The 26,690-nt window shown below is 45.6% G+C and overlaps 1 protein-coding gene across 2 annotated transcripts in view; it reads left to right on the forward strand.

Annotated features, from left to right (window-relative positions):
- LOC131265543 (protein alan shepard) overlaps positions 1-26,690 on the forward strand; it is a 199,398-nt gene that overhangs the window by 160,883 nt on the left and 11,825 nt on the right. For both annotated transcript variants that reach the window (XM_058267825.1, XM_058267826.1), the window contains exon 5: positions 23,475-23,713. In XM_058267825.1, the coding sequence (XP_058123808.1) occupies positions 23,475-23,713 (239 nt within the window). The remainder of the gene's footprint in view (positions 1-23,474; positions 23,714-26,690) is intronic.

The raw sequence follows: 26,690 nt of genomic DNA on the forward strand, positions 1-26,690 counted from the left end.
CGGGAACGTAATCTCCGATCTTGGATTTTTATTTTTCCGGCACTTCCGGTCCGTGCAACTCCAGTCTCACCGAGTCCTTTCGTGCCATCCATCTCTGACTCGCCTTAGTTCCGAAAAAAAAGCCTAGTGTCCGAATCAGATCCTCAGAAGTCCGAAAAAGTGCATAGTCCTCAAGGTCCAACGTGATAACATATGGTAGTGTCGAAACGAAAATCAACGATATCTGGCATAGTGCCAGACACTTCACCGAAGGAGGATAACACAACTCCAACAAGTGATCGTACGCTAGAGTAGTGAGATCTTGGCGTGGTGCGTTATCAGCGTGATCCTCCTAGTGATACCTATTCTATTTTCGGGGCGTAGTATCACTATCGTGCCGCAGGCCGCCATTCCGAAACAAATACCAACCGTATCAGTAACTCTCTGTGACGGTTCCATACGGCAAGACGCGGCGACTCATCCGGTACCATATTGTAAGCTGCGGTTTCGGTTCCCAACCACAACGGTTGGGGGGAGAGGCAAGGAGAGGTATCTGAAGTGGTGTCGCGTTTGTTTTTCTGGTGGTGCGTTTTTCCAAATACCAATCGCTCGCAAACCCCCTCGCGTGGCCGTTGTTCCAGTGGCCGTCGTCGGTGTTGATGAGGTACGTCGGGGACGTTGTGCGTCGGTGAGCAACTGCGCCACACATCGCCAGTGCGTACCATATTGTTTGTGTGCGGAGTGTCGTAGGTGCGGATTTAGTGTTTTTTTGTTTTGGTTGGAGTTTGTTCGGGTCCTCCACCATAACTAACCCCCCTCCTCCCATTGTAGCGTTATTTTCGTTGTTGCCCTGTGCACAATCACACACTTGTCACGCGCATTACATTCGCCCCGAGGAAACCCGAGGAAAGGTGACGAGGTTCCAAAGAGGGTGGTGAAGCCTCTGGAACCCCGTGTGTCAGCCAGCCGGTGCGAAAGTGACACGGGTTAACGAATCGCGCAGGGTGTGTACTGCCATCCGGTGTTTTACCGTCGTTGTTCCTTTTTATTTCACTTGTGCGTGTACGATCGGCGACGACAGGCGGCAGCCCCTCCGAGTGCCACAGCAGCAATTTCCGGAAGTAAGTGTTTTATTTCACGCCGCCTCACCCGGTTTTCCACCTTCCATCGGAGGGTGGGGAGGTGATGATTGTTTGATGTCCTTGGGAAAAAAAAAGGCTGGAGTTGAAAGGAAACTCCACAGGCTGTTGTTGCCACCTCTTACGTGATTGCGCGTGTACGTGTATGAAGGCTGTTACATCAATCTGTTAGTACACCGCCGTGTTGTGTTCCGTGTCGGAGACATACAATGGTTGAAATATGCGGGAAAAAATGGGAACCAGATGGAACCGAATCAATCGACGAGTCAATTATATCGGTTGAAGAAATATGCAGCGCTGTGAATTATTACTTCCGTTTGCGTACTCTCGCGTGTTGTGGTTAACGGAGGGTAAATAATTCCGTGAAAGCTTGTTGCTGCATACCAGGCATACCCAAAAGGAATGCAAATTTTCCCGACGTGACGAGAAAATGCTACCATATGGCACGAGCTGTGACCAAGGTGTTCTTACAATTTGCTGGCAAGAAGACCTTCGTAGAACTTTCTGTATGCAGTTTACTGATTGAAACTAAGTTAAAGAGAAAGCAATCTCATGAAAAGCATGAAGGGTTCGCATACTCAGGTACTTCCTGAACTCTTGAAATGTCTTCCAAAATAAGAACCGTAGCGTAATTGCAGAGTTAAAGAAAATAAATTTAGTATGACCGAAAATAGGGAAGTTAAATTAAATGCAAACCGCATGACATTTTACCGAAACCCATCCCAAGGAAACATCCCGGGCGGGTGTTCTCCCCGAAAGTCGGGTTTCGGTTGTGTCGCTCTGTCTGGCCGCCCGGTTGTATGTATGCGCCCGGTTTGTTAAACTCAATTATCAGAAACTTTTCCTCTGCAAACTCCGAGTTCCTTTCATACGGGGGCTCGGTGCCCGTAAGTTTATGCTTCCTCTTCCCGTTTCGACAGCGGCTGCTCTTCAATGATTCATCGCTGTGCATCGACTAAAGCATTCAGCTCTCTGCCCCACCGGAGGCTGTTTACCGAAACCGAGTTGATAAACTTCTTTTGCCGAGGACCCGACCAACCTATTGCTGGGACTTTGCACTTTTCCACGGTTCACGGGCGCCGGAAGATGGTGGGTGGACCAACAAAAAAATGTCTCGCACATACAAACGGCGTCCGTCCGTCCGTACTACCTTGAAGGATCCCCACGAGTGTGGCATGAAAGGAAGGTATTGCCAGCGGCGCGCTCGTTGTGGAAGAAACTCGATTAAAATCGCTTTCCAATCCCTTGGGGAACGGAGGGGAAGGTTGGGTACACGTGAATTGAATATAATCACTACAAAGCTTCAAGCGTCCTAGAGCCACACGAGAACGGTGGAATCCTCCCCATTCCCGGTGATCCTGCTGTATCGATCGATGGAGGCGAATCTGAGAAAAGCTTCAAAAATGCACTGTAAATGAGAGAAATAGTTGTCCCCATACTATCGATACCGATGCCGTATATACTTCAGGTTTCCGGTCCTTGTATAACCGTCCTCAGGACGTCTATGTAGTGCTACGTTGCTTAAATGCTAGCCTCCGGGCGATAGGGACTTTGCCTTCTGTACCTGATGGAATTTCTATAGCTCGTTCGTCGCCCCTACTTTGCGCAAAAGTCACGCCGGCAAGCGGAATTGCTGGAGTTTCGGAATTTCTATGACCTCCGTCTGGTGTCCCCGCAGGAATCGGAACGCTCTCAGGATATTGCATGCACGGTTGCAAAAGAAAAGACCAAGCGGAAGGCCAAGATCCACAAGGGCAAATCAGGAATCGCAATCGAACGGATCAAGCCGAGTCAAGTTTAGATCCAAAAGTAATCATCCAATCTCACAATAGAACGAAACGGCCGATTCAATCGCCCCCAAAAACAATCCCGATGCAATCGTTAGGCCAAATCAAAGACAGCAGCCCGACCCCCCCTTGAACTCGCACCAAACCAAAAACCCTGCCCGGAAGGTGAGGTAGTTCCCAGATTGAAGAATTGTTAGCCAAATTCTTCAGCCCTTCCCCAACAAGCACGGAGATGGAAAGTTTCGGCAAACCGGAAGCCACCGTACCGGCGCCGACTGTTCTCGACTGTTGAGTGCCCGATGTGTCACATCCAGGGGGGCCCTATGTTTCGTAACGTCGTAGCGAAAATTGCTTCCGAATCTCGTAGGAATGTTGCTAGATAACCGCACGGCGATGGCAGGGCACATCCGTTGTGCAAATCTGAAACCTGCTATGAAAGCACCATAGGCCCTAGGACGAACAGATTCCTGATTCCCGTAGGTCGGATTTTGACACGAATGGCTCCAGGGGAATTCCGTAGAGGTGCTGACGAGACCATAATCCGTTAACAAATTCAGATTTGCGGTGTTGTTTTGCTTGGTTTCTTTGGGTTATGTCACAACGGGCGCACATATCTCCAGGGTGTTTGTAAGGTTTACAATTGTGTTACTGTATTGTTATCAATGTTTGTGAAAGTATTTTCCTTCTTGCTTTCCATTTTTGTTATTTTCTTTTCCATGAAACTAATTCATTCCAGCTCCATCTTCAAAACCCCTCAATTCTACTTCAGTACTTGGCTTACGCAATTGGTCCATCCATCTTACCCAGGTCCCGAACATCCGTCTGGATTTGTAATGATAATCCATCTTCAATTTTCCAAAACACCGACACACTTGCTCAGAGCGTCAGTGTGGAGGGAGCGATTCCAGCGTAGGATCCGACACCGATTCATTAAGTCACATATGGTAGCAATAAACCTCGAGTGGAAAACCCTCAACGCTAAGCGTCGTGTCGCTTTGTTCCGTACTTTAACTGGTAAAGGGAGTGTTTCTTAAAGAGCTCTGTTGTGTATCCAATTAACCATTCGTTTCTTCTTTGTCCGGTGGGAATCTACTACATATTTTAGCTTTTTTTTATGTATGGATTTCTATGTACACCTAAAACTCGACCAATATAGAACCGTCGCTTCTGAAACTTTTCACACATTAAGTTTAAGTACTGCAGATGTTGTTGAAGGTTTGTTTGATCACTATTTTTTGATAAAATCATCTAAATTTTACAATTTAAACTCAGTTTTACTAACACAAACAAAACAAGCATGTAAACAAATGTCAAGGTGTATCTACCATAGTTACACTAAGGTTTATACATCGCGGGGAAATTGATGAAATATCAAAAATTTTAAATATGTCGTTATTGTAACTATTAAATTCAAACATATCTTTCAAGTATTAGTTAAAACCATAATTCTTTTCTCAATTCCTTCTTCACCGCGCAACGCCGGGGCGTCAAGCTAGTAATATATAAAAGTAAATATCTGGTCGAAGTAAATATCTGGTTCTACAATAATCCAAGCAAACACATTTTAACAAAACAAATAAATATAAAATAAATATTAAATAAAAAAATCAGTGTAATAATAATCGAAATGAATCATATAATTTATCTTGAATATCGCTGAGGAAGATTTATGCTTCCAGATCCTTTTCGCAATAACTCAAAAAGTTAGTTGGTCATTACTTCCTCCTGTCCTTATTTATTCAGTTGGCATGAAAGAGGAACATTATACGCCTCGAAAAAGAAGCGTAAAAGTGGAAAAATGTTCTCCGCGCCTCACTCGGTGGTGTTGGTGGTACCGGGGTGGCAAACATTCCGGAAAATCATTAGCTTGCCACGGGAACGGATGGATCCTACCGTGCCACGGGCGAGAAATGCGTACGGACAACTTATGCTTTTGTGCGTGCGTGTATGCCTGTCGGTAATTTCACACCACCGGAACCCATCATCCGGGAGGAATCGTTATCATCGTGCCGTCATACACCCGTCATGACACCCGGGAGCTGCGGTCTAGCCAGGTCTGACAGGCCGCTATCAGCTGCCATTAGCAAGGAATCTCTAGGATCTTTCAATGACCTTTTTTCCACCTCCGGTTTGCTGCGCCTCCTGCCCTTCTGATCGACCTGTGCTTTTCCTCTGCCGAAAGCCGGCGCTACCGGAATGAATGCGCACCCTAAACATCATTAATCTTCGCCATAAAATTTACTCTTCCACAACACAACCGAACGCCGGGTTCGGGTTCGAGGGAGGTAGAGGATGGCAAAGGATATTAGCAGGCAAAATACCCGCACCGAGCTAAACGGTGGAAAACCACCCGAGAACCGACCGCACGCCACCATTTCCAGCCCTCACCGAACGGGTGCGGGAACGGGTTTTCGCACCGGCTCCAATGCTTCATTTCCAATCATTATCATCAGTAATCATTATTCGTTATCAGAATTCATTTATTTGCGGTTTGAAATGGTATTTCTTCACTGCCTTTTTTGCCAACCCTTGTCCCATTGTGTCCCTTGCAGGAAAGGTGAGAAAATTATTCATTTCCCCCATGCCCGTCGCTTGCGAAAAACGGAGGCATTAGAGATGAAAAATTGAGCTTGCCGACAAAACGCATTCCTCTGGTAGCAGGTTTCGCAGGAAACAATTAATAGGAACGATAATGTCAGACGGACTCAACCGAATAAATTTGACGCACGCTTTCCCAAATCACCCCGCTTGATTTAGGCGGCGGGGCTTTCTGGAAAAGGTTAGAGGTTACAGGTGATGGCACAGCTCGTGCATTGACAGGACAATTGCAGACAGCCAGCTGGGTACTCTTCGGTGTGTGTATGTGTGTTTGTGCAAGCTAATGGAGTGTCGTTGGCAATTTTCCGTGAAACATCAGAATGTGGTTATGATGCATTTTGCGAGGACACCAATCACTTCACAAATACCAGCTTGCCACATCCACTAACATCTATTTATCGGAAAGAGTGAAGAACAGTTCAACTTAGCTATAAGCGATCCCGGAAGTGCAGTTCGATGTTGGATGGCAACTGCTCGATGCTGTAGACAACGTCTATATTCCAATACTTTTGGGCGTGGTTAGATACGTTTCCGTATCCTCAGATTTAGCTGGTATGACTGCGCCATCACAGATTACGTTTCTCAACTTTGCTATCGATTATAAAGTGTTCTTGATGCCTCCTTAAACTCGTGACCAAACTTCCCCTTTTTTGATTTGTTGACTACGCTCAGGTGTCCAAATCCCTTTAGCTAGTAGGACAAACAATCTATTGTCCGACCACCCGGGTTACCATCGCTCCAATCATCGATTCGGGCGGCTATCGGTTTGCGTAATCTAACCTACAATTATTGCGACAACGAGGTTGCCAACAATTGGTTGCCGCCACTTTATCGTGGGCTGATGTCACGCCCAGAGTTATCCGTGCCAGATTGTGGCGGTGACTGAGCTGTTCAGGGTTCAAAACACTCCCTTGAGAATCTGCCGTTGGTCAGACTTTCAGCTGCTCCCCCTCCCTCTCTCTTCGTATACTTCCGCTCCTAGTTCCTGCTTCCTTCGTTCCACTGCAACGGCCAGTGGGCCGATGTTTAATTCGATTAATCACTACGTGACAATCGCTCCGTTTTCCCGACCATGACCTGTTCCGTTGCCGGACGCTTTCCTTTTGCGTGCGCAGTGCGTGCATAATGGTTGGTGAGTCAAAGCCATGCAATGGTCACATCTTCACCATCTCTCGACAGTCGAGAACAGTGGGTCGAACGCTGAGAGGAGGTGCTGACTCTGTGTGAAACGCGTGGTGGACAGGCTGGGTACGGCTTCGAATATAATTTGTGCGTCTATCAGACGACGGACGTGATGTATCGCACGGAAGCTGGTTCGCGATGGTCCGGACTTTCCGGATTATTAATTGCAAATCACACGTTCTCTGGAAGGTTGAATCATCCGCTTCCAATCTTGCTGTCTTCCGTTTTCTTTTTCTCTTTCGTGCGTGTATTACGGTGACAGTTCTGCTGATGACAACCAGATTTTATTTTACTATTTTTCAAGTGTCCTTGCCTCCTTTAAGGTAAAATCATTATGCATTGTCAAATATACACTTATGAACAAATTTAAAACGTTGGTAATCAATCAAATGTTTGAAAAGGAAACAAGAAATCACATTTTTTTTTTTTGAGCAAACAATTTTTCATATTCGATGTACATAGGATTCAATCGTAGTATCGATACAACAAGTGGGTTAAGTATAGTTTATGTGTCCACTCAAGCCTCGTTTGTGCACGGGTTGATTGCAATACGATGATTTATTCAGGCTAAGCAAAAGCCCACCGCACTGTGAACCATGAGGTTTCATATTAAAGACCTCTTATCAGAGTGCGAGGTGTATCGGTGTCTTTGGTATGCCATCCAGTGTACATCATATCATATCCAAAGGCGTAGCACGAAAGATAACGCATACGCTGACGTTGTTTGTTTTGTTGACATTTTGCTCACATTGTTTCAAGCTTATTTCGACGATTTTCGACATCGCCATTCCCGCATTCCACCTATGGGGTGCGTACGTCACTCTCTTTAATGTCGACCGTGTGGCGTCATCTGGTCATTACAATCTACTCCGCTGGGGTGGAAAAGAGAATTCAGCCGATAATCAGATAAACTGTGAAGCTTGCCATATGCAAACGGAACCCGAAAAACGCCAAACGTCCCCCGCTCTCGAGGCAGACTGATGGATGGCCAACTGGGTGGGGGAGGCGGAGATATAAATTTAGCGTCACGGTTAACCTGAGGCACAGCAATCCGCAATCACTTCCGAGGAGGATGATGATTGTGATTCACCGTGGTTTTCGACTACCTAACGCAACAGGTGTTACTCCGCAAAAACTCTGGCAAAACACTTCATTAAAATGAAGATTGTTGTCTTGCCGATTCACCGGCTTATCCGCATGGTTTGTTTAGCACGCCACCGACAACTATTAAATGATGCACGAAAACATGTCTCACAATCGTGGCAGGTACCTAAACCCCCACCCCCGTAGGGTGGTTACATTTTCGGGAGACTGGTGCCTTTGGAGCACTTGTTTACGACCGAGGACTTGTTGTAACGACGACGGACGAGATTGCCTTAGGCGTCTCGTCGACATAGGCGTCGACACTGTAGCGTGTACGGTGGTTAATTGCAACCACCGTGATGTATTTCGAACTACCCGACTTTATTCCGCGGATGAGAAGACATTAACCCCCTGCAGGAATAACTTTGGCTCGTTGGTTTTTCGCGTGAAGAGCTGGTAATGCTTTTTCCATGCCAAAGTTTTTTAGTTAGAAGCCTTCATACAGCCATCCAGCTATCGCGTCACCCTTAGAGGGAGGTACATCGAGTGGCAAAGAGTTCGGTTCGAATCAGATCCATGGTTCCCAACTCAATCTAGCAAGCTGGGACCGAGGCTACAACATCGAATGTCATCAAGTGCCAGCCATGTTCGCCGGCGATTGGCACAAACCCACACACACACACATGCAAACAGCTTGACGAAGCTGCTATCTGTTACGTTCCCGGGTTCGTCCTTACCACCGTCCCACGCACACGCCCGGTCCAAATCGCTACCCCGATGCGCGCTCGAGAGTCGCTTGATGGAAGTACCATATGTTGCCGGTATCGAATTTCTCCACTTCCCCGTTCCCCGTACGCTTACCCTTCCGCCTGAAACGGCTGCCAGCAAGTTGCTCCATTCGCGGTGGACTTTGAGAATCGAAGCCCCCTGAAGCTAATACCCACCCCTGACTCCGGCGCCCACTGCCGGTCGTGCCAGTCGTTCTTACTGGCATGTATCGTCGTCGAACGATCGACTCCGGGCCCAGGGCACATTACACTGATGACATTCGTGTAGAGTGTGTGTACCGTATTGCTTCCAAATCGGTTTATACCGGTGCTGTCATTACACCGCCGCCCGTCGATGCCGTCATGCAGATGTGCTGTATGCGAGATCCGTTCGTAGATCCGTCCGATGATGATGCTGTAATGGATGCAGAAAGCGGGGGGAGCTTGACGAAATGAAGCTAGAACGAAACGAAAACAGAAATCCTGCCGAACGAAAACACCTCTTCAGCTTCATATGCAGAGCGCAGAAGAGATTTCTTATCACTTGATGTCGAAGGCAAGGCATCAAGTTCATCCATAAAGTGCCCAGCGCAAAAGGCAATCAGCGTAAAACTATCAAATAGAGCAGTGGAGAAGTTTTGCGACAGCACTTGGAAGGGATTTGTACCGTGAAGGATGTAGGATTTTTCATCCGAAATGGTTCCATTTTGTAGCCTTTTTCCAACCATCACCAATTACTGAGAAACGATCTAGTCCTCACTGTTTTCCATACAGATATAGAAAAATTCCAAGAATCAAAACAAAGTGTAATTCCTCTTCCGGTGTGATCAGCTGCTAAATTCTTTAAGAAAACTCTCAAATGTTCACCCAACTTTAAGGATCTATATTTGTTATCGGTGTGTGTGTTTTATGGGTTTTAAATATAGTTTAAAATTTGATAAATAATACTTTGCGCATGGCATGCAGACATGTCACAACACTGCTTCGCCTCATTATGCTCGTGGATGAATCAATTTTCGCCTCCGGCCAACTTCATGCTCACCGACTCGCTGACGTTATTAAATTTTCTTCTTTCTCTCTCTCTTTTTTTCGTTCCAGGTAAGCTTTAAAACCCAACATCCGGCACGTACTGGAAGTCCGGAACGAGGTGGTAAGATGAATCACTTCAAATACTTGTCCCTCGCCACCTCGTGTAACCCACAACCAGCCGCACCACACCCGACGGCTAAAATTGGCTTCTTCCAAAAACCCAAAGGCAACGGGAATGGCCACTTCCGTTCGCACACCGGTGTACGCAAATGGCGGGGCGATGGGATGCAGATTAACAATTGAAAATTAATGTAGCGTAAAAGTCCATCCCCCTCGGAAGACGCGAAATCCGTGGCGAAAAGTTGAAAAAGGCCAAAAGGGGCTAGGGGTGTATACGGGCGCGATGGCGGACGAACGAACAGCAGCAGGGTCTTACCCGGTGACCGATAATTACTGATAAAATCTACAAATTACTGTGCGGACCCGGGACTCTGGATTTAGGGCCTCTCGCAAGGAGGGGTGCTCACTGCAAAGTTTGTCCATCGCGTTGAATGCCAACCAACACCCAGCACCGCCACTCGAAAGGATTAAAACGCTGTTTGCGCCACTATCGGTCCGAGGAAAAAAGGGGTCCGATTTATTTAGCATCCCAAATTGGATGGTTTTTACGTGGGGTTACCCCGGATGCTGTTTTTTTTTCTTTCGGGACGGTGACGCGCTATCGTGATATTCCATTATTTATAATGTTGTGAAATATCACGAAAATAAAGTAGTACTTATTCCGACTCCACCGACGCTTCGATGACCGCAGTGAGCTTTTCGGTGCCAGAGTACCAAGTCCTTATCCACGTTCGGAGATTCGAAGCGCCGGAAGGAAGCTTTTGCATGGAACACAAACATGGGTCACAGACACCGAGCTATGTTAACTGAAAAAATAAGAAAAATGTGGCATATTTACGCCATGCAAGATAAAAAAAACCCAGAGAAGTGTGAGAAAAATTATAATGAAAATCTGGACGATATTTCCGTTCCGGCAGCAGAGCAGACGCCGTTCCGGGGTTCGTTTTAGCCTCCCGCTATCGAATTATCATGGTAAAGTTTTCAAAATTATATTTTCCACCCCGCGTTCGACGCTAATCTCATTTTTATCATATTTTATGCAGAACTGTATGCGCAACGCCGCACAACGGGAGGGGAGGAACCGGTAGAATGACAGGCAGAGCCTTCACGTAGTCGAATGGTGTCGTCGAACCCCCACTGCAGCAGGAGCAACCATTGTGTGGCACTCTACGAGATCTCTTAGGTCTACTACGAGATACCGTCGATTTGATCCCGACGATAAAAAGAGCCACGCAGATTTTTCAAAATGGCTAACGGAGGGCACATGGCACATGGCGGCACATCCAGTGTCCAGTTGTGGGAGCCTTAAGGCCTTAGTGCTTTAATTCACAGGCCGCAAACGAAGCCAGCCTTTTACTCCCCCCTCCCTCCCCAGTTCAATGGTCGAAACGACACGTATGGAGCCGATCTAATTTTCGTGGGCGATTGAAGTGTTTTCCGCATATTGCTCGCCAGCGACGTTGGAGAGGAAAGCAGGCGTATCGTGCGAGGAGGCCTCTCCGACAGCCCACGTACCATCTTCAAACCGTTGCCGGAGAGATAACACACCACTACCAAGGTGGGCCAAACGGTACCAACGGTTTGTACCACGAGCATGCCGAGCCCGGCTTTAGATCTAGCTGATTTGACCTTTTCGAAAGGAAAGCTAATGATAACGTGGCCGCGGCCGGGTCGAACGACCGCTTTCATCCAAATCTCATAACATCCACGGAAAACGCCGCCGTTCTGGCGGGGGTTTTATTTTCACCTTCCGTTCGTCACTCTCCGCACGTAGATGCTGTTAATTCTAATTTGGGGATCTTACCATTTTCTTCCAAAATCTCCACCCCGCCAGGATCGGTGGTTCGTGCCTGGGAGGGTGGGTGTTATTCGTGCAGAAGGAAAATGAACGCTGGCGACATTCCGAGCGAATGAGAATGTTCCAGTTTTCGCCATTTGATCCATTTCGCCTCGAAATGTAAATCCCACGGCTCGAGCCTTGCAACGTCAGGCTTCAGGTCCAGAATGGATGGAAAGATGAATCGTTTGACTAGGGAAGGAACGAACGGCAGCACCAGCAACCCGCTCGCTCCAATATGCGGGCCTTACGAGGACCGCCAAAAGGAAAGACAATGGTTCCTCAAGCAAAGACAACAAATAAAAAAAAAAATGTCAAGAAAACGACAATGCCAGCAAAACGGAGTGCAAAATGGCAGAAGAATTTAATGAAAATTTTCTCAGTTTTCATTTACGCCCCCTCCCCCGCCACCTTTTTTCCCCTTTGCTACGGTTTGTCCCTGCGGGCGCAACTAGGCTTCTGCCTTTGAACGTGCCGTTTCGTATGCGGGCCGGAAGGGATAATCATAACGTGACAATTTCCTTCCTACGACCAACGGAATAAACGCCACGTCGGCACGAGAGGCGCACGGGGCGGCGGTGGGTCTGCTATACTGCTGCGGTGGCCACGTTTGTCCTCCTTTGCATTGATGGTTATGTTGATACCCGCATCTTCAACAACACCGCTTCCTTCCCGGGGCCTTTAGACACCTTCACAAAACAAAGGGTCCAAAATGAAGCAGTAAGCATGGCCCCTGGGTTGGCTGCTTCGGCTGGAAAACCGACTCCAGGAACCTCTCCCACACTCCGCACCGCATGGCAGAGGGCGAAAACGGGACAGCAAATAGAATCCGGGAAACTCGGGAACAAACCCGTCGGGAGGCAGACAATCCGGAAGTTGGATCTTTATTGTATGGAATAAATTTCCTTTCTTTAAGCCCGTCTGCAGCGCTTCAATCCGCGGGCAGTGGGGCAGGCAGAGTGTTGGTGACAGTTACGGGTGGGGTTTTTTTTCAATTTCTGGCACCACCATCCTTTTCGTCATGCTGTTTCTTTCCCCCCCGTTCTCGGCACCCCTTTCGAGTGCTTCGACGCTTTGGGAAACGTCAAAGGAAACTAACCAATTTTTTGGCACCAAACATTTCTTTCGGTGTGAATGAGTATGTGCTGCGAATACATTCGGCCTTCGGGGTGTGAATTTGTTCCGGGAATCATTCTTCGCCCTCCCACCACACCACCCTCCCCGAGGTGGTAGCCACATTGTATACGAATAGCCGAAGATGAAGAGCTCCTTCGGCCCGAGGGGGGATAAATTCTTCTTTTTATGCAACGATTCCGGTTTGCCTTGGTGGTACCACCTTGCACATCCCCCTCCCGTGCCGGGATAATCCGACTAAATGTTCCTGCCATTTCTTTCCTTGGAGCACTGGATGGAAGGGTGCTGATTGTCGCCATTTGGCTGTGTTATATTATATTGCTGTTGGCGTGGCCGGATAAAATTGGACGACTGCTCTTGCTGGCTAGCGCAGAATATGTGGTGTCTACTCTGCCGGTTGTCTGTCGGATGGCCATCGGGGCCCCCACGCAATTTTCACGCTCTTCGAATCGCGTATGCTTTTGATTCGATTTCGAATTTAGTTAGTCTATTCATACGTGGAAGGAAAAACCCCGCACGCATGCGAGAGATTTCAAACGTATGTTTGTGTGTGTGAGATTTCCTTCCCAAAATCAGTCACCTATTCTGCGAGGCCTGATTTCGATGGCTTCGATAAACATTCCGAGCCTATCTGACGACGTGCTGATTTTATCTTTTTGGCGCATTTTTCGTATTTCACTTCCTGCCTGGAGTTGGGGGTGAAGAGAAAAACTCTTGATTCCGGGAAGCAAACGCCGCCGGAAGGAAAAGAAATACCAAACCCCAAAAAAAGCCCCATCCCTCCCCCACATCCACAAAGGAACAACGGAAGGAACAAATGTGAACGTCCTCGCTCGTTGATTCGACCCGTTAGTCAAGGGGAAACGCACCGAAGAAGTCTGTTTGGGTCGGGGCTGGGGGAGGATGTGTTCCGTAGGAAAACCCTGTCTTTTTTACGCTTACTTTAGCTGATAAGATTATGCGTGTACGCCAGCCTTCCTGCCTTCCTGAGCTGCACGCCAACCTACGTGAATGCCATGAATAGTAAAACCTGGAGGAGATTCACGAAGGAACGAGGCGGAAAAGATCCGGAAAACTGATCCTGGTGAACGGAAAGCTAAAGCAAGCATCAGAAGAAAAAAAAACATCCTGCTCATGTGCAGCTTCTTGCGATGAGCACAAACACTAGCGCGATCCGGGGGAGGATGAATCAAAAGGGTTCTTTGTTTTTTTGTAATGCTTGAAGTCACGCACAGAACAAAGTGAAAAAGAAAGCTAACGAACGTTGGAAACAATAGCAAGGAGCAAATGTACGTTCCAGTTGGCTACCCGGGAAAAGACAGGGCGGAAAAACCCCGTACCGGAACAATAACCAACAACGCGCGCCAAAACCAAACCCATCTAACGCTAGGAACGTCGTTTGTGTGCAAAGTCTTGGTTTGAAATTGTTCACGGATGAGAAAGGGTGGTTGTGTGCATGCGTGTGTGTGTGACGATAAAAAGCATCGCAGGATCACATCATCCATTCGGAATCCACTTGAAACCCGTCTCTGGGCGTGTTGGTGCGAGCGTTGTGCCGCATTCCGAACCGGCGCTGGCGTCAAAGCCGTAAATATTCATTTAGCTGTCATAATCTGGCGAGATAAAAGCGAGCGCAGCACTCAGCTGTTGTTTACTAATGCAAAAGAACACCAAATACAACTGAAGATGATGGGGGAACAGAAGACGGAGGAGGAAAAAGCAAAAACACCTCCCGGTGGAAGCCCATTTTCCAATTTCAGCTTCCGGTTCCAATCACTCGATGCTTTGATGATATCTTATCGGCGAACAAATTGGCAAAAAAACAGCACACGAGAAGTGCAAATGTAGGGGAGAAGGTAAAAATCAACAACAGCCTTCCCCGCCACGAAGAAGGATCTTTCCGGATCAATCCATTGCAATATTCAATTAACCAACACGGCACTCCGCAAGCTCTCGGAAGGGAACTGGAAAAACCGGCAACTCCCGACGATACACCGATTCGTTCGAGACCCAACGGCTCTATAACCGTTTAATTGATTGAAAGCATTCAATTTGATTGAGCAGCATTTAACAGAGAATGCTGGCCGTTTCTTTCGGTGGTTCGTTTGTTTCTTTCTTTTCTATTTCTGTCGCTTTTCCATCCTCTCCTTGCGGTAGCAGATTCTCATTTTCCGGCTTGCTTGATTGTCCTTTGATTTTTCACGTGCCGGAAAAATTAGAATTGCGGAACTAATTTGACATTTCCCGCAGCCAGTTCGCGTTCGGGGAACCTCGAAACATCGTGTTTGTAGTAGAAGCTTGCTTGGCCGTTTGGGGTTGTTCCTTTTCCGCAGCATATCTACATTAAGAGGAGAATTGATTTGGAGGATCGTTGGTTGCTTTTTTGACCTTCGTCATTTGCCGCTGACATGATGGTTACGGGGGCACGAGAAAAGAAAATGAAGAAAATGCTCCCGAAAGAAACGATCTCACGGGCATCCGATGGACAATAATGGTTACGCTTGACAAGGCGGGCACCCGAACATCCGGTTCATTTTTGGTTCCTCTTGTCATCCTTTCCGTGTGCTCTCAGTTTTCCTTATCGTTTTCCTTGCTGCTTTTTATATATTTTGCATTTCTGTTCGTTGGGTTTTCACCAACTTTTATATCACCGTACTGACTTCTTCCGATTTTTTGGTGACAAAAAAGTCAAACTTTGGTATCACTTCTGAAAGTTCCTTTTTTGCATCTGAGGGGAGGGGGGCCTCCTCATCCTCCTCTCGTGGGCGGTTTTGTGCGTCTGTACCTGCCCCTCCCTCCCGTACCAGAATGGGAATATGATTACAATTTTTAATTACTTTCATTTCTGACGCAGTTCCGCTGACCGAAGCGGACTTCCCTAATCCACATGCCGCTTGCTCTCTGATTTGTAAAAATATGAAACAATATTTTATCCTCTCGCACAATGGTTCAGTCGAAGGCGAATCAATTCCTTTTTTATCTGTTTTATTTATATTTAATTTATATATTTTATTCAACACTAATATAAAAATATAAGACAAACTGACGCTGGTTAGCACGTAAACTTCAATTCATCAAATATATTCCTTTCATTCTTTTCTTCGCCCCCTTTCCATTTCTCGCGATTGTTGTGCGATGATTTTGCTTAAATTTTCTACCGATTCACTGACATTTCGTTAAATTTTATAAATTTATTTTTATAAATAGAACGGAGGCCAATAGAATATATTTTCCAGAGGCAAATAGCTTCGATAATCTTTGGCTATTTGGTCTTTATTATATTCCACTATGTAAAATAAAATAAAATTGAAAAACATATCTGCACATATAGTATTTCCTGAAATTAAGCGTCTTGTTTATTTTGTCGAATCATTTTTTCTTCGATTATAATACCAAAATCCTTTTCGATGAACCACCGTGTACGTATACATAAAATATAAAAAAGAAACCATAAAACACTTACGTGTATTTGAGCGAGACGGCATACGGTTTAAAAAAATCATTTCTCTTCTCCATCCTATCTGGGAAGAAAGTTTTCTTTCGTTATTCCTCGCCCAAGGCGGAATTTTCTCTTTCTTAAACATTTTCTCATACCGGATCGTTGGATCGTTGTCGGCTGATGAATTACTGAATAAGAAAAAGTAAAAATCAACTTTGTCCCAATTTTGTTGCGGGGGGTTGTGTCATGTTTTCCTTTTTTTTATTCCTGTCGATTTGTTGCCGACGAAAGGATCGAAGCAACCCATTTACAAGGACCTCCCCGGGGGCCGAGAAAGGCAGGGGTTGAGTCAAAATGGTGTCCCTTTTTACCGTGGCTGTCCCTCGAGCCTTCTTTTCCGTTTTAAAACCCACCCACTGTCAGTGGACCCGCCCGAAAAGGTGTAATCGATTAATTAAATCACAACACCGTAGGCAATAAAAGTTCGGTAAAGTAGAAGCTTTTTAAATAAACGATGCCAGATTTACAAGTGGTCCACCTGGTTTTCTCCGCTGGTTTTAGCCTTTGTCTTTTCCATTTCCCCTTTTTCCTTTGGGAGGAGGGGCGGGGTAGGCTGTGACGGGGGTAAAAAATGCCAACGAATTTTGTTTTGAAAACGGACTTTACGGTCATCAGAGTGTGGCGTGGTCGAGGTCGACGTGGGTCGCGTCATATCCGTCGAGTTGGGTTAACAAATATTCCCTTTGTGTCCGGGAAAGCGCCGCTCCAGCCTTCCGGGCCCGATGTCCTTGGACCACGAACGGTGTTGGCTACCTCTTCGACACTTCGCTAAAATGGGTATCACCCAAATTGCCAACAGGTTCTCGGGCGTACCCTTCCCCAAGGCTGGCCGAGTTTTTCCGCCATTGGGCGCAAACAGGCAGCCCGAACCGGAACCTGGCCTCCGCTGACGGTAGGAAAAATGGCGCGCAAAAACGGACATTTTAAGTGCCTCGCGTGGGTCAGGTGAAAGATAATTGTGATAAATTTCCCATAAATTTTCCCTTTTCCCCGCAGCTCTGGTGGGTTCGGCGGGAGCACTATTAAAATGAGGTTTCGGGGGTTTTCCGCGCATTACATCACAACCCAGAGTTTGTTTGTTGCCGGAGGGAGGCTCTACTCGCGGAAAACTTCCGCCAACCGAAGTTCAATGACACGCGACCGTTATTTTAATGGATCTATCCTTTACCTTGCAAGCGGCAATATTTTAGAGATAATGTAGTTCGGTCTTGGAACAATTACCGAGCACGACACAAGTGGAGCAAAATCACTTTTTCTCGATAGCAGATTGTGGGGAAATCTGGGAAAAAGGGTAGCTTTTGAACCCTTTTCAGGCGAGGATGAGAAGTGTCCGAGACTGGTATTCGCTCGGATTGACTTTGAAAAGGAGTCAAACTGAATGATCACATAATTACGTACCTCAACATTGTTAAATATATTTAATGAATGTTAATCGTTGTGTTGCTAAAGCAATAATCATATGTTTATCCCTTTGCCTCGAAAAGATGCTAAAATTAGATTGGCTGCATCCTCATCGCATCTGGAAGTTCACCATTGTGAACCAATAAATATCCCATGAAAATCGATTCACTGTCCAAAACCCTGCCGGCGTTAGAAATACTCCATCCCTAAAAACGCTCGTAATTATCGACACCGAGCAAAGCATAGTAATACAATGTGTGGTCCCAAACCCGAACCGGAGGGTTTCACGCATGGTAGAAAATGGGCCGTCACGCCGTTGGAGGTTGCTGTTAGTAAATCCTTCCCAGTAAGTGGTACCCGGATTCGGTGCACCCCAAAACCACCCCTACCACAACAACGGCGTACGTGCATAAGTGCCAGCATCAGCATTCCGCCAATGGCCTTCCGGTGTTCCGGTATTAAAGTGGTGCCAGCATTCCCACGATGATAACGCCAACCGAACACTCTGGACTATGTGTGTGTGTGTGTGGGTGCACGTAAGGTTATATATCCCGGGTGTTTTGTTTGCTTTGGTTTCACGCACGATCCTCATGAATCATTTACGATTATGACTGCCAGCGACATCGATTGCCGATTGTCGTCATCATAACCGTTAACCATTTGTGCGTCCGGCAGAGGGGGGAGAGGTGGAGGGCGAGGTGATTGTTGGGTGTGGGTGTGTGTGTGTTCTTATGTATTTGCAACCCTAAAGTTTCACGCAGACTAGCCTAAAAGGGCCAAGAGCTGTGACATTCGGCCAAGGATTGGATTGAGGACACGTGAATACCGAGAATTGCATTAATAAAGGGCCTCCAGAAGGGTAGTTAGAAATATCACCCTTTGGCGGTATATGTATGTTAACCCTTAAAGATACCATCATTTGTTTTGTTAATTTCTAATTTCATCTTTGATTTGGGCTATAGCATCATTTTGTGTGTAGTTTACACGTTTTTTTTTTAAACTTTCAAAATATTATCTAAACTTTAATAGCGATTAATTTGTGCCATTGAAATCCTTGGAGAATAATAGGCATTTCAAGGAAGCATAACATTTTATTTCCTTCGTTTTGCTTTTCAATAGTGTTTTTCTATGAATAAAAATACGTTGAATTTTATCTTCGTCATAAATTCGTCCTTTTTTCCAATCCAAATATCATTGTAAAAATACTTTTTTTCGAGGTTTGCTCTATTTGGGGGTTAAATTCCATCAGTGCGCCATCGCTGGTCGTCGGTCAACGTTCGATTATTTACTCCGGCGGTTTGCAAGCCTAGCTTGAATACTTCCACTGTTCTTAACATCCGCCCGGGGACATCTCGTCAAAGATTGCGAGAGCTTCCGTTTGTAATAATAATCGAACGTTCGATTAAACAGCCTTTTATGCCAGCGCCTATCGCAGGTCGGTCCACGTTTCCTGGTTGGTCACTTTTTATGCTTAGGCGTGGAAGCATTATTTGAGGGCTTTAACAAATACACTTTTATACGTTTTCTCTGCTCGTTTTTTGATTTTTTCTTTCCTCTTTTTTGTCAAACATGTTGATAAGTAAAGCTGAAATATGATAAGGAACAATACACCCCGCGGCATCCTTCCCCTGTTCGTCGTTAACACGTTCCAGGTTTTCTAAGCCGTCAACCGTCGTGCGTCATGTTCCGCTGTGTGTATGTGGGTGCTATCGCTCTATGATTTTTGCGAGCAAGACGTTGACCCCAGGGAGGGTAGGACGCTCAGTGTTCGCCGCTCCTAAACACGCTAACGCAAATCGATTGTAAATGACGTGCTTTGTACGCCGATTCATCCCACGCCATTGGGGGTTTGATTCGATGATATGAGGGTGTTAACTGGTCTAGATTGTTTCCACTGTGCTGCACTGCCTTTAAACGATTGATGATGTTTTAATGGTGTGTACAGAGGAATTGATTTCACTGCGCTTAAGTAGGATGGAGGAAAAATGTAAGATAAAGCAATACCATTTTCAAATTGTTCCTAGGGATTTTGCTTTACAAATCGCAAGATAATTCCATTCTTTATTTCAACAACAGCAGTTTAACTGAGAATAGCAGTACGGTTCAAGTTTTAAAATTAGCTAAATTTTTTAAATCATATTTCAATAAATTCAAATCTCACAGCAAATGGATAATTTCTGCACCTCGTTGAAGTTTTTAAAATTAGCTAAATTATTTAAATCATATTTCAATAAACTCAAATCTTACAGCGAATGGCTAATTTCTGCACCCCCGATTTCTTTTGCGAAATAGAACGCGAAAACCGATTAATGACCATGGGAGGTCAAGGTATTTTTTTAATGGTCGCGTCTTATCAATCTAAAACCCCAACCTTATAGAACAATCAAAGCGAAATAAAAACTGTCATTCAGTTAGTGCATCATTAAGCTTTTCCTTGAGCCAATCGCAGAGTTTATTATCGCCTTTAGCTCTTCATTATTAGGTCAAATCGAGGAACAGATTTGAAAGAGTACCTATGAATGTTACAATGAAAAATGATTTGATTTCGTTTTTGTTTTCACACCAAGTTAATAATAGAACTCACCACTATGGGGTTGTGTTGGATATTTGAGTATTTTCCTAAACTTGTAATGATTTCTACTTTTAAATTCTATTTCTTTTGTTTCTTTGGCACTTTGATCAAACACACAACATCAAACAAACTCTTACTCGTAAGGCCAAGACATCTCTCAGCGTCTTCTACTTTATGCTGACTCCTAAAAAAAAACGCGTCATAAACAATGGCACAACCGTGACGACACGAGAAAGAGAAGCTCCTTCCGTCTACTTGGTATGTCCGTTCATTCCAATTCAGATTCTCCATTCGGCTGACTGTCAGTTCTTCGAAACGGATCGGAATGCTGCATGTCCAGCGAAAAGTGCGGTCCATGTCTTTCGCCGTAGTTTTGAGCTGTCGCTGATAATGACAGGCGTCACGATCTTAGTATGCTTGCTATGCAGATGTCATTTTCTTTTAACGAGTTTGCTGTCCCGTGCAAAAGAGCGACCTTTCAAAAGCGTTTTTTTTCAAACCTTACACCAATGAAAGAAAAAGTGATGCCTAATGTTGTGATATGAGACGAAGGAAGTAAGTTGTTAGGATGTTATTTTACATCACAGTAACCTTGCATTGCTTTACGTCTGAAGAATGTTTTAAGTAATACCTACCACAGAAGTTTTATTTATGTTCATTGTATTTTTTTTTTTTTTTTGGTCCGCGACAGCCGAGCGGTAGCGCCGGTTAGCAAATCGGCCCATGAGCGCCGGGGCTCACCACCTCGACGGCGTGGGTTCGAATCCCAACCGAGACCGGACCCTCGCCTGTACGAGAGGACTGACTATCCACGTACAACAGCGAAACAAGTCTCGTTAGCCCTTAACGGGCAGGCATGACCAAGAAATCGTTACGCCAAGAAGAAGAAGAAGAAGTTTTTTTTGTGGTTGTCATTGTTTACATACAATTCATTGATAACGAGCTTCAAGTCGTTTTTTGAGTTGTTGGCTTCGATCGACGCTTCTATGTAACAATGTCCATCTTTATTAAGTTTTTATGACTTATTTGGTCGGTTAAAGCGGACTTTCTTGCTCAAAGAAGGGCATAATTAAGCCATTGTTCTATCTTGCTGTCACATTGGCCTCTGTTGCGCTTTGAGGGTCCGCAGTACGGACCGTGGCCGGAACTAAGCGTCCAAATGATTTTCAACGTATCTCCGTAAGTGACAGAATACAATATCACCATGTTCGCGATTTGATTGAGCAAATTGATGACATATGCAAATCTGACATATACAAATCTGGATATGTAGTTGTTTTACTCTTTTGGTCACTTTAGTTTATGCATGAAAAATCGTTAAAATTTATCCATTTTTACCTTCCCTCACTAAAAAAGCTTGACCAAAATTTAACGTTACCGTGTTTCTTAGAATAAAACCCTAACAAACTTAGTAACTTGTTTATCGTTGGAAATAGATGCACGTCAAAAAAATCTATAGGACGAGCACGATCGAAACGGTGGCAACATCATTTCCTCCTTCTTACTTGAGGTGTCTCAAGTTGAACGGTTTGTTCCAATTCCCGCTGTCAAACGCTGACGCGATAGATCTTGGGTAGCACATTTGGCAAAGAATGTTGTGCCACAAGAGGTGACGGTGACGGTCTCGAGTTAGGATCAGCTGGAATAAAATACGTCAAAGGGGACCGAAGATGTCTTATGCGACGAAAGTTCCATTACTATCGTCGATCCCTCCGTAGTATTGTAGAACGGTAAAGGAGAGACCCATTTTTCAGCTACCGAAGAACGTCTTTTCCGAATGAAACAAAAAAAATTGAACCACCGTCTAGCGGAGGAAACTGTGGAAACTGGAAAAAATCATTGAAGAGCGAGGAAAATGGCAAAAACAAAACGGTATGCATTACCAAAGAAGAGAGGCACATCGCCCGGTAACGCCTACGGCCATGTTGGAAAAATTCGGAAAGGGGAATGAAAGGGAATTCGCTTATTTCTTATTCAGAATTTTTCTTCACCTCAACCGTGTTTCTTTCCGTTTCCCGTCCCACATACAAAACCGGAAATCCTACGGAGAGTGTTCCTTCGAGGGAAGGTTGGGTGAAAGACCAAAAATGTATATTATTTGATTTTTGTTTTTGCCATACTTTTTTCTGCAACAAATTTTACATCCTTGCGAATTTCTTTTTCGAAAGTTTGTGCTCGAAGCAGACAGGTTTGCTTCTGCTACTTGAGCGCCTTTTGAAAGTGGATAAAAGAGACAGGATGTGGATTGTGTGCGTTTTCAGCATTGTGAAATATTTTCTTTTTTTTTTGTCTTGATCAGTTGGTTAGTATTTGCTAAACCAAGCTCAACTTCAAGTTGGGCAAGGAAACCCAACTCGAGGCGCCGAGAACCACAGACGGCAGCCAGTTCCGGTCCTCTTTTCATCGCTTGTCGAAAATCCCGACAGATGGACGGTAAGCGGGGAGGGAAAAGTATGCTGGTGGAAAAATGTTTTATTAAAATTTTCGAATTAATCACGATGCCGGGCGACGAACGTTATGGGTCTCCAAACGCGGGGTATCGAAATAAGGCGCGAGCCTTCAGTGAATGCTGGGTTTTAGTTATCTTAAGGACACGAAGGGCGATGAACTGGGCAAGTGTGTGGCCAGGCGGCGCTTTACGCCCGGTCTCGGGGTTTCATTATCTAAAGGATTATTTTATTTTCAAGTTGCCCATCCTGCCAGTTTCTGCAGATTCCGATTGAGTATCTTCAGATCATCGTCAGAACCGTGTTGGGAAAAGGAGAGCCGTTCTCGGATTGAGTTTATTTGAGCTTGGGAAAAACTTCAAAGCCTTTGCTGGACTGTTGCAAAATTCAATAGTTTGCGGCGCAAATATCATCCATATTTACCAGTCGCGGAGCTTCCATTCGCCGTTCGATAGTTTGTCCTCAATCATTGTGAATAGGGCCGCACAGTATAATGCAACACTTATCCTCATTTTGTTTGATGTTCGAAAAGCTCTAAGGAGTTTGTTTTCCGGTCTTACAACAGGAGCCAAGCGTCTGTCGGTAAGAGTACCCGACTAACGAGGCCGAATCGAAACGGAATTCAAAGATAGACCGTTATCTTTATCTCGAATTTCGTTGCGCTTGCACCTTAGAAAGGTCTTGCGCCGATCGTATTTCAGCCCTGTTCAATTATGAAATTTTATTATTGCATTAAATTTCCTCACCATTTTTTCCTCTGTCAGACGCGCAAGAAGCACGCTGATATGCGATACACATATTATGCGAAGATTCGCCCGACACTCCGAAAGTAACACCCCGACTAATGATGCGCTTTCCGTTTGATCCTTCATTTTTCCGTGTTATTTTTTTTTCGCGCAGTACGGACAACGTGTGCCGACAGCAGCGTCGCCCAGCAACACGAACTCGAGCAGCTCATCGAACACCGGCTCCCAGAGCGGCACGCTGAGCACGAGTCTGAGCAACACGACCAACACAAACAACACGATGGGTCCTAGCAACACGCCACAGCAGACGGAGCAGCTGTCGAAAACGAACCTCTACATCCGCGGCCTGCAGCAGGGCACGACCGATAAAGATCTTGTCAACATGTGTGCACAGTAAGTACCCGGTGGCAGCGGGAGACAAATGGAGTGTGGGGAAAGCGAGGGATGGGTGGGAGATGTCTTAAAGGATCCATCAAGAAACCAGTCCCGACCGGTCGCCATTTCGCAGCGACGGAAAATATCCTTGAAGCCGCACAAGTTGTATGACGCATAACGTTTCGTTCCGAAAGCGATTAGATTATCGTGTGAGTCTGTGAGTTCGTCCTTCCGCTTTTGGAGGATTTATTTTCGTCCGTCTGCTAACGATTCGGAACGGGAAGTGCCATCATCGAGTGTCACTTTTTTCCAAAAGGATTTTTATAATCGATACAAACATTATTGATGTTTAATGCAGTATTTGTTTTATATCATATTATTTAATCATTGTAATTTTATTTCATTTTTATTGTTCTAGGAACTGACATTTTGACATAAAAATATCAAGTTACGATAACTACGATATATGGGTTGTTAATGCAAAAACTAATATAAGGACAGTAAAGATAACTGGCATTTTTCCTCTGTTTTGAATCAAAAGATTTATAGAAATTGCAGTGTGAAAAATATGTTTCTTTTTATTTTCCCCTTTTTCGTGATTAAGTTTTAAGTTTTTCGTGATTAAGTTGGTAATGTTTTACTGGTTCTGACGTCGACTACGTCTTTTAGCACTCACAAAATGGATGATTGTTTTTTTATAAATGACCGTCCAATCTACCTCCAAAATGCGTCGAACAAATATTATTAGCAACATCAAAAATTTATTCATTTAATTTGTATCACAAAGTTGTTTGAAAATATTTAAATTTTGTTGGTCTTCTGCATCATTTGTGAAAGCAGCATCAATTCCACTTTGTGCACTCTATTTAATCTTTTTTTTTATTTTTTTTTATGGTTTATAATTAAAATCCGTTCCGCACCGTAGAATTAAGTAAGCATAATTTATCAACGTACACCAACGCCTGGGAACAGTGTCGGAAGGAGCAGTATGTAACCGACGGTAGCGACTGGAAAAAGCTATCGTTTTCGATCTAAAAGCGGCACTGGTTTCCACCCCCCAGGATTGTAAATCTAATCACTCCGTAGAATGAAGCTTATTTTACCGAGAAGGTTTTAGTGGTACTTATCTAGAATATCCTGGCAGCCTTTTGCCCGCCGCGTCAGCAGACGCGAAAGGAGCATAAGGCGCTCAGCTTACGAAAATCAAAATCATCTCAATTTTATTAGTACTCCAAGCCACGCACCGCATGCGTGGAGAAAAAGTAAGAAAAAGGACGACGGTGCTCTAGTGGTGCCAGATTTACTGGCTGCCGGTTATTACCAGCGTATAGACCAGCCGAGGCTGGAAACCCGTCGACTCCTGGGGGAGAGAAGAAGGCAGGCCTATCGCAAAGCTTGCGCTTCGAATGATTACGCATAAATGTCATCAATCCCGGTGCCGCCACCGTTCGCTTCCCCCGCCGTTTGCACTAATGGACGTGCACCTCGACAGTAAGAAGACATATTGGACAAGAGCGCCTTCGCGAAGCTTTTTCGGCGGTGGCGTTACGATTTTGGGAACTTGACGCGAATTTATTTATCCGATACTTCGCTCCACTCTATTGCCCCTCTGCCTTTACTTCTTCTTTTCTCGTGGAGGAACAATAACTCTAAATGAGTTTTCTTGCCCCGCTCCCCCTTCCAGTGCGGTAGGGTCGGCTACTAATACATTGGCCGCTCCGTCGTCTACTCCACGTGTTGGCAGCTAAGGCAGGGCAGTCGCAACGGTAATGAGACGTACAGTGGTGGCGGTATGTGAAGGAGCTCCCCCGAAAAATCACCCCCCCCCCCCATGTAACCTATCAGATTCTCTGGCGAAGGATCTAGGAGAGTTTATGTATGATAATGTGGGCGTGAGTGTGTGTGTGTGTGTGCACTCTTCTACACGCGTGTATATACCCACAAATCCCACAATCAATCTTTTATTCATGCGCAGCATGGAAATTATGCCTCCACTGGTGCTGATGCCGTCCCGTTTGGCCTCGATGTTGGGCCGAAACGGTTTTCGCCTGTTCGCGAATAATAGAGGAAAACGTACGGGGTTGGGGTGATGTAACGGCGGGGGTGCCATCTGATGGATACTTCGTTTTGCTGGATGCTGGGCCCCTTCGAGTTTGTGGGAGCTAAACCTCACACCGAAGACGCATGCACAAAATCGATGGGCAAAGCAAATTCGTTACACAGCTTGGAGGGGGGCGGGGGAGTGGGAGGGTGGTGGGCTGGTCTCCCACTCTCTCTGTGTCCTTGAGCATCCGGGCAAGCCCGGAAAATCGCCCGACATTTAACACCCCCACCCGAACCGAAATATGACCCCCGGCTCGCGATAAAGGCGGGAGGTGGTGGAAAATCACTCAAAACCGTTCAATAAACAATCTTTTTCGGCTGGCCATTTTGCTTATTATTGTTCGCCGGCTCGTTAGTCGTGTGGGGCGGTCAAAATCGCGTAACGATGGCCGATCCTTTACAAAGTCCGCGCACGCACGCACGCCAACGTCCGTGCGACTAGTTAGTGGTATTAATTTGGAAATGGGCGCTGAAAGCTGACGGAGGAAAACCCCATTATTATGCTCTCTAGCGCCATCACCGACCGACGATGATGCTGTTGATGGCGATGATGGCAGGGATGGGAAGACAATTTACAGAAGCCACAAGACCTCCATCTATTGTATGCTAGTCCCATAATAATGACCTTTTTTCGAAAGCCCTTTGCGCGCAAGATAGATTGAACGGAAATCGTGGCGTCCATCATTTTTGTTTGCTCCCTTCCTGTGTCTTCTAGCTTTTGGTCTTCAAAAACGCCGATTTCTCCTCGACGATCGCCCGCTCTGAGGTGATGAGTTTTACGCACTGTCGATCTCTGTAATGTAGCGAGCTTAAGGCACGCGCCGGATGATGGCCCCGGAGAAAATATAACACGTTTGCTGCGAGGCGCAGAAGCCTAGAGACTCCTGACGCG

This window comes from Anopheles coustani, chromosome 2, assembly GCF_943734705.1.
Source record: "Anopheles coustani chromosome 2, idAnoCousDA_361_x.2, whole genome shotgun sequence".
NCBI classification, from domain to species: Eukaryota; Metazoa; Arthropoda; class Insecta; order Diptera; family Culicidae; genus Anopheles; species Anopheles coustani.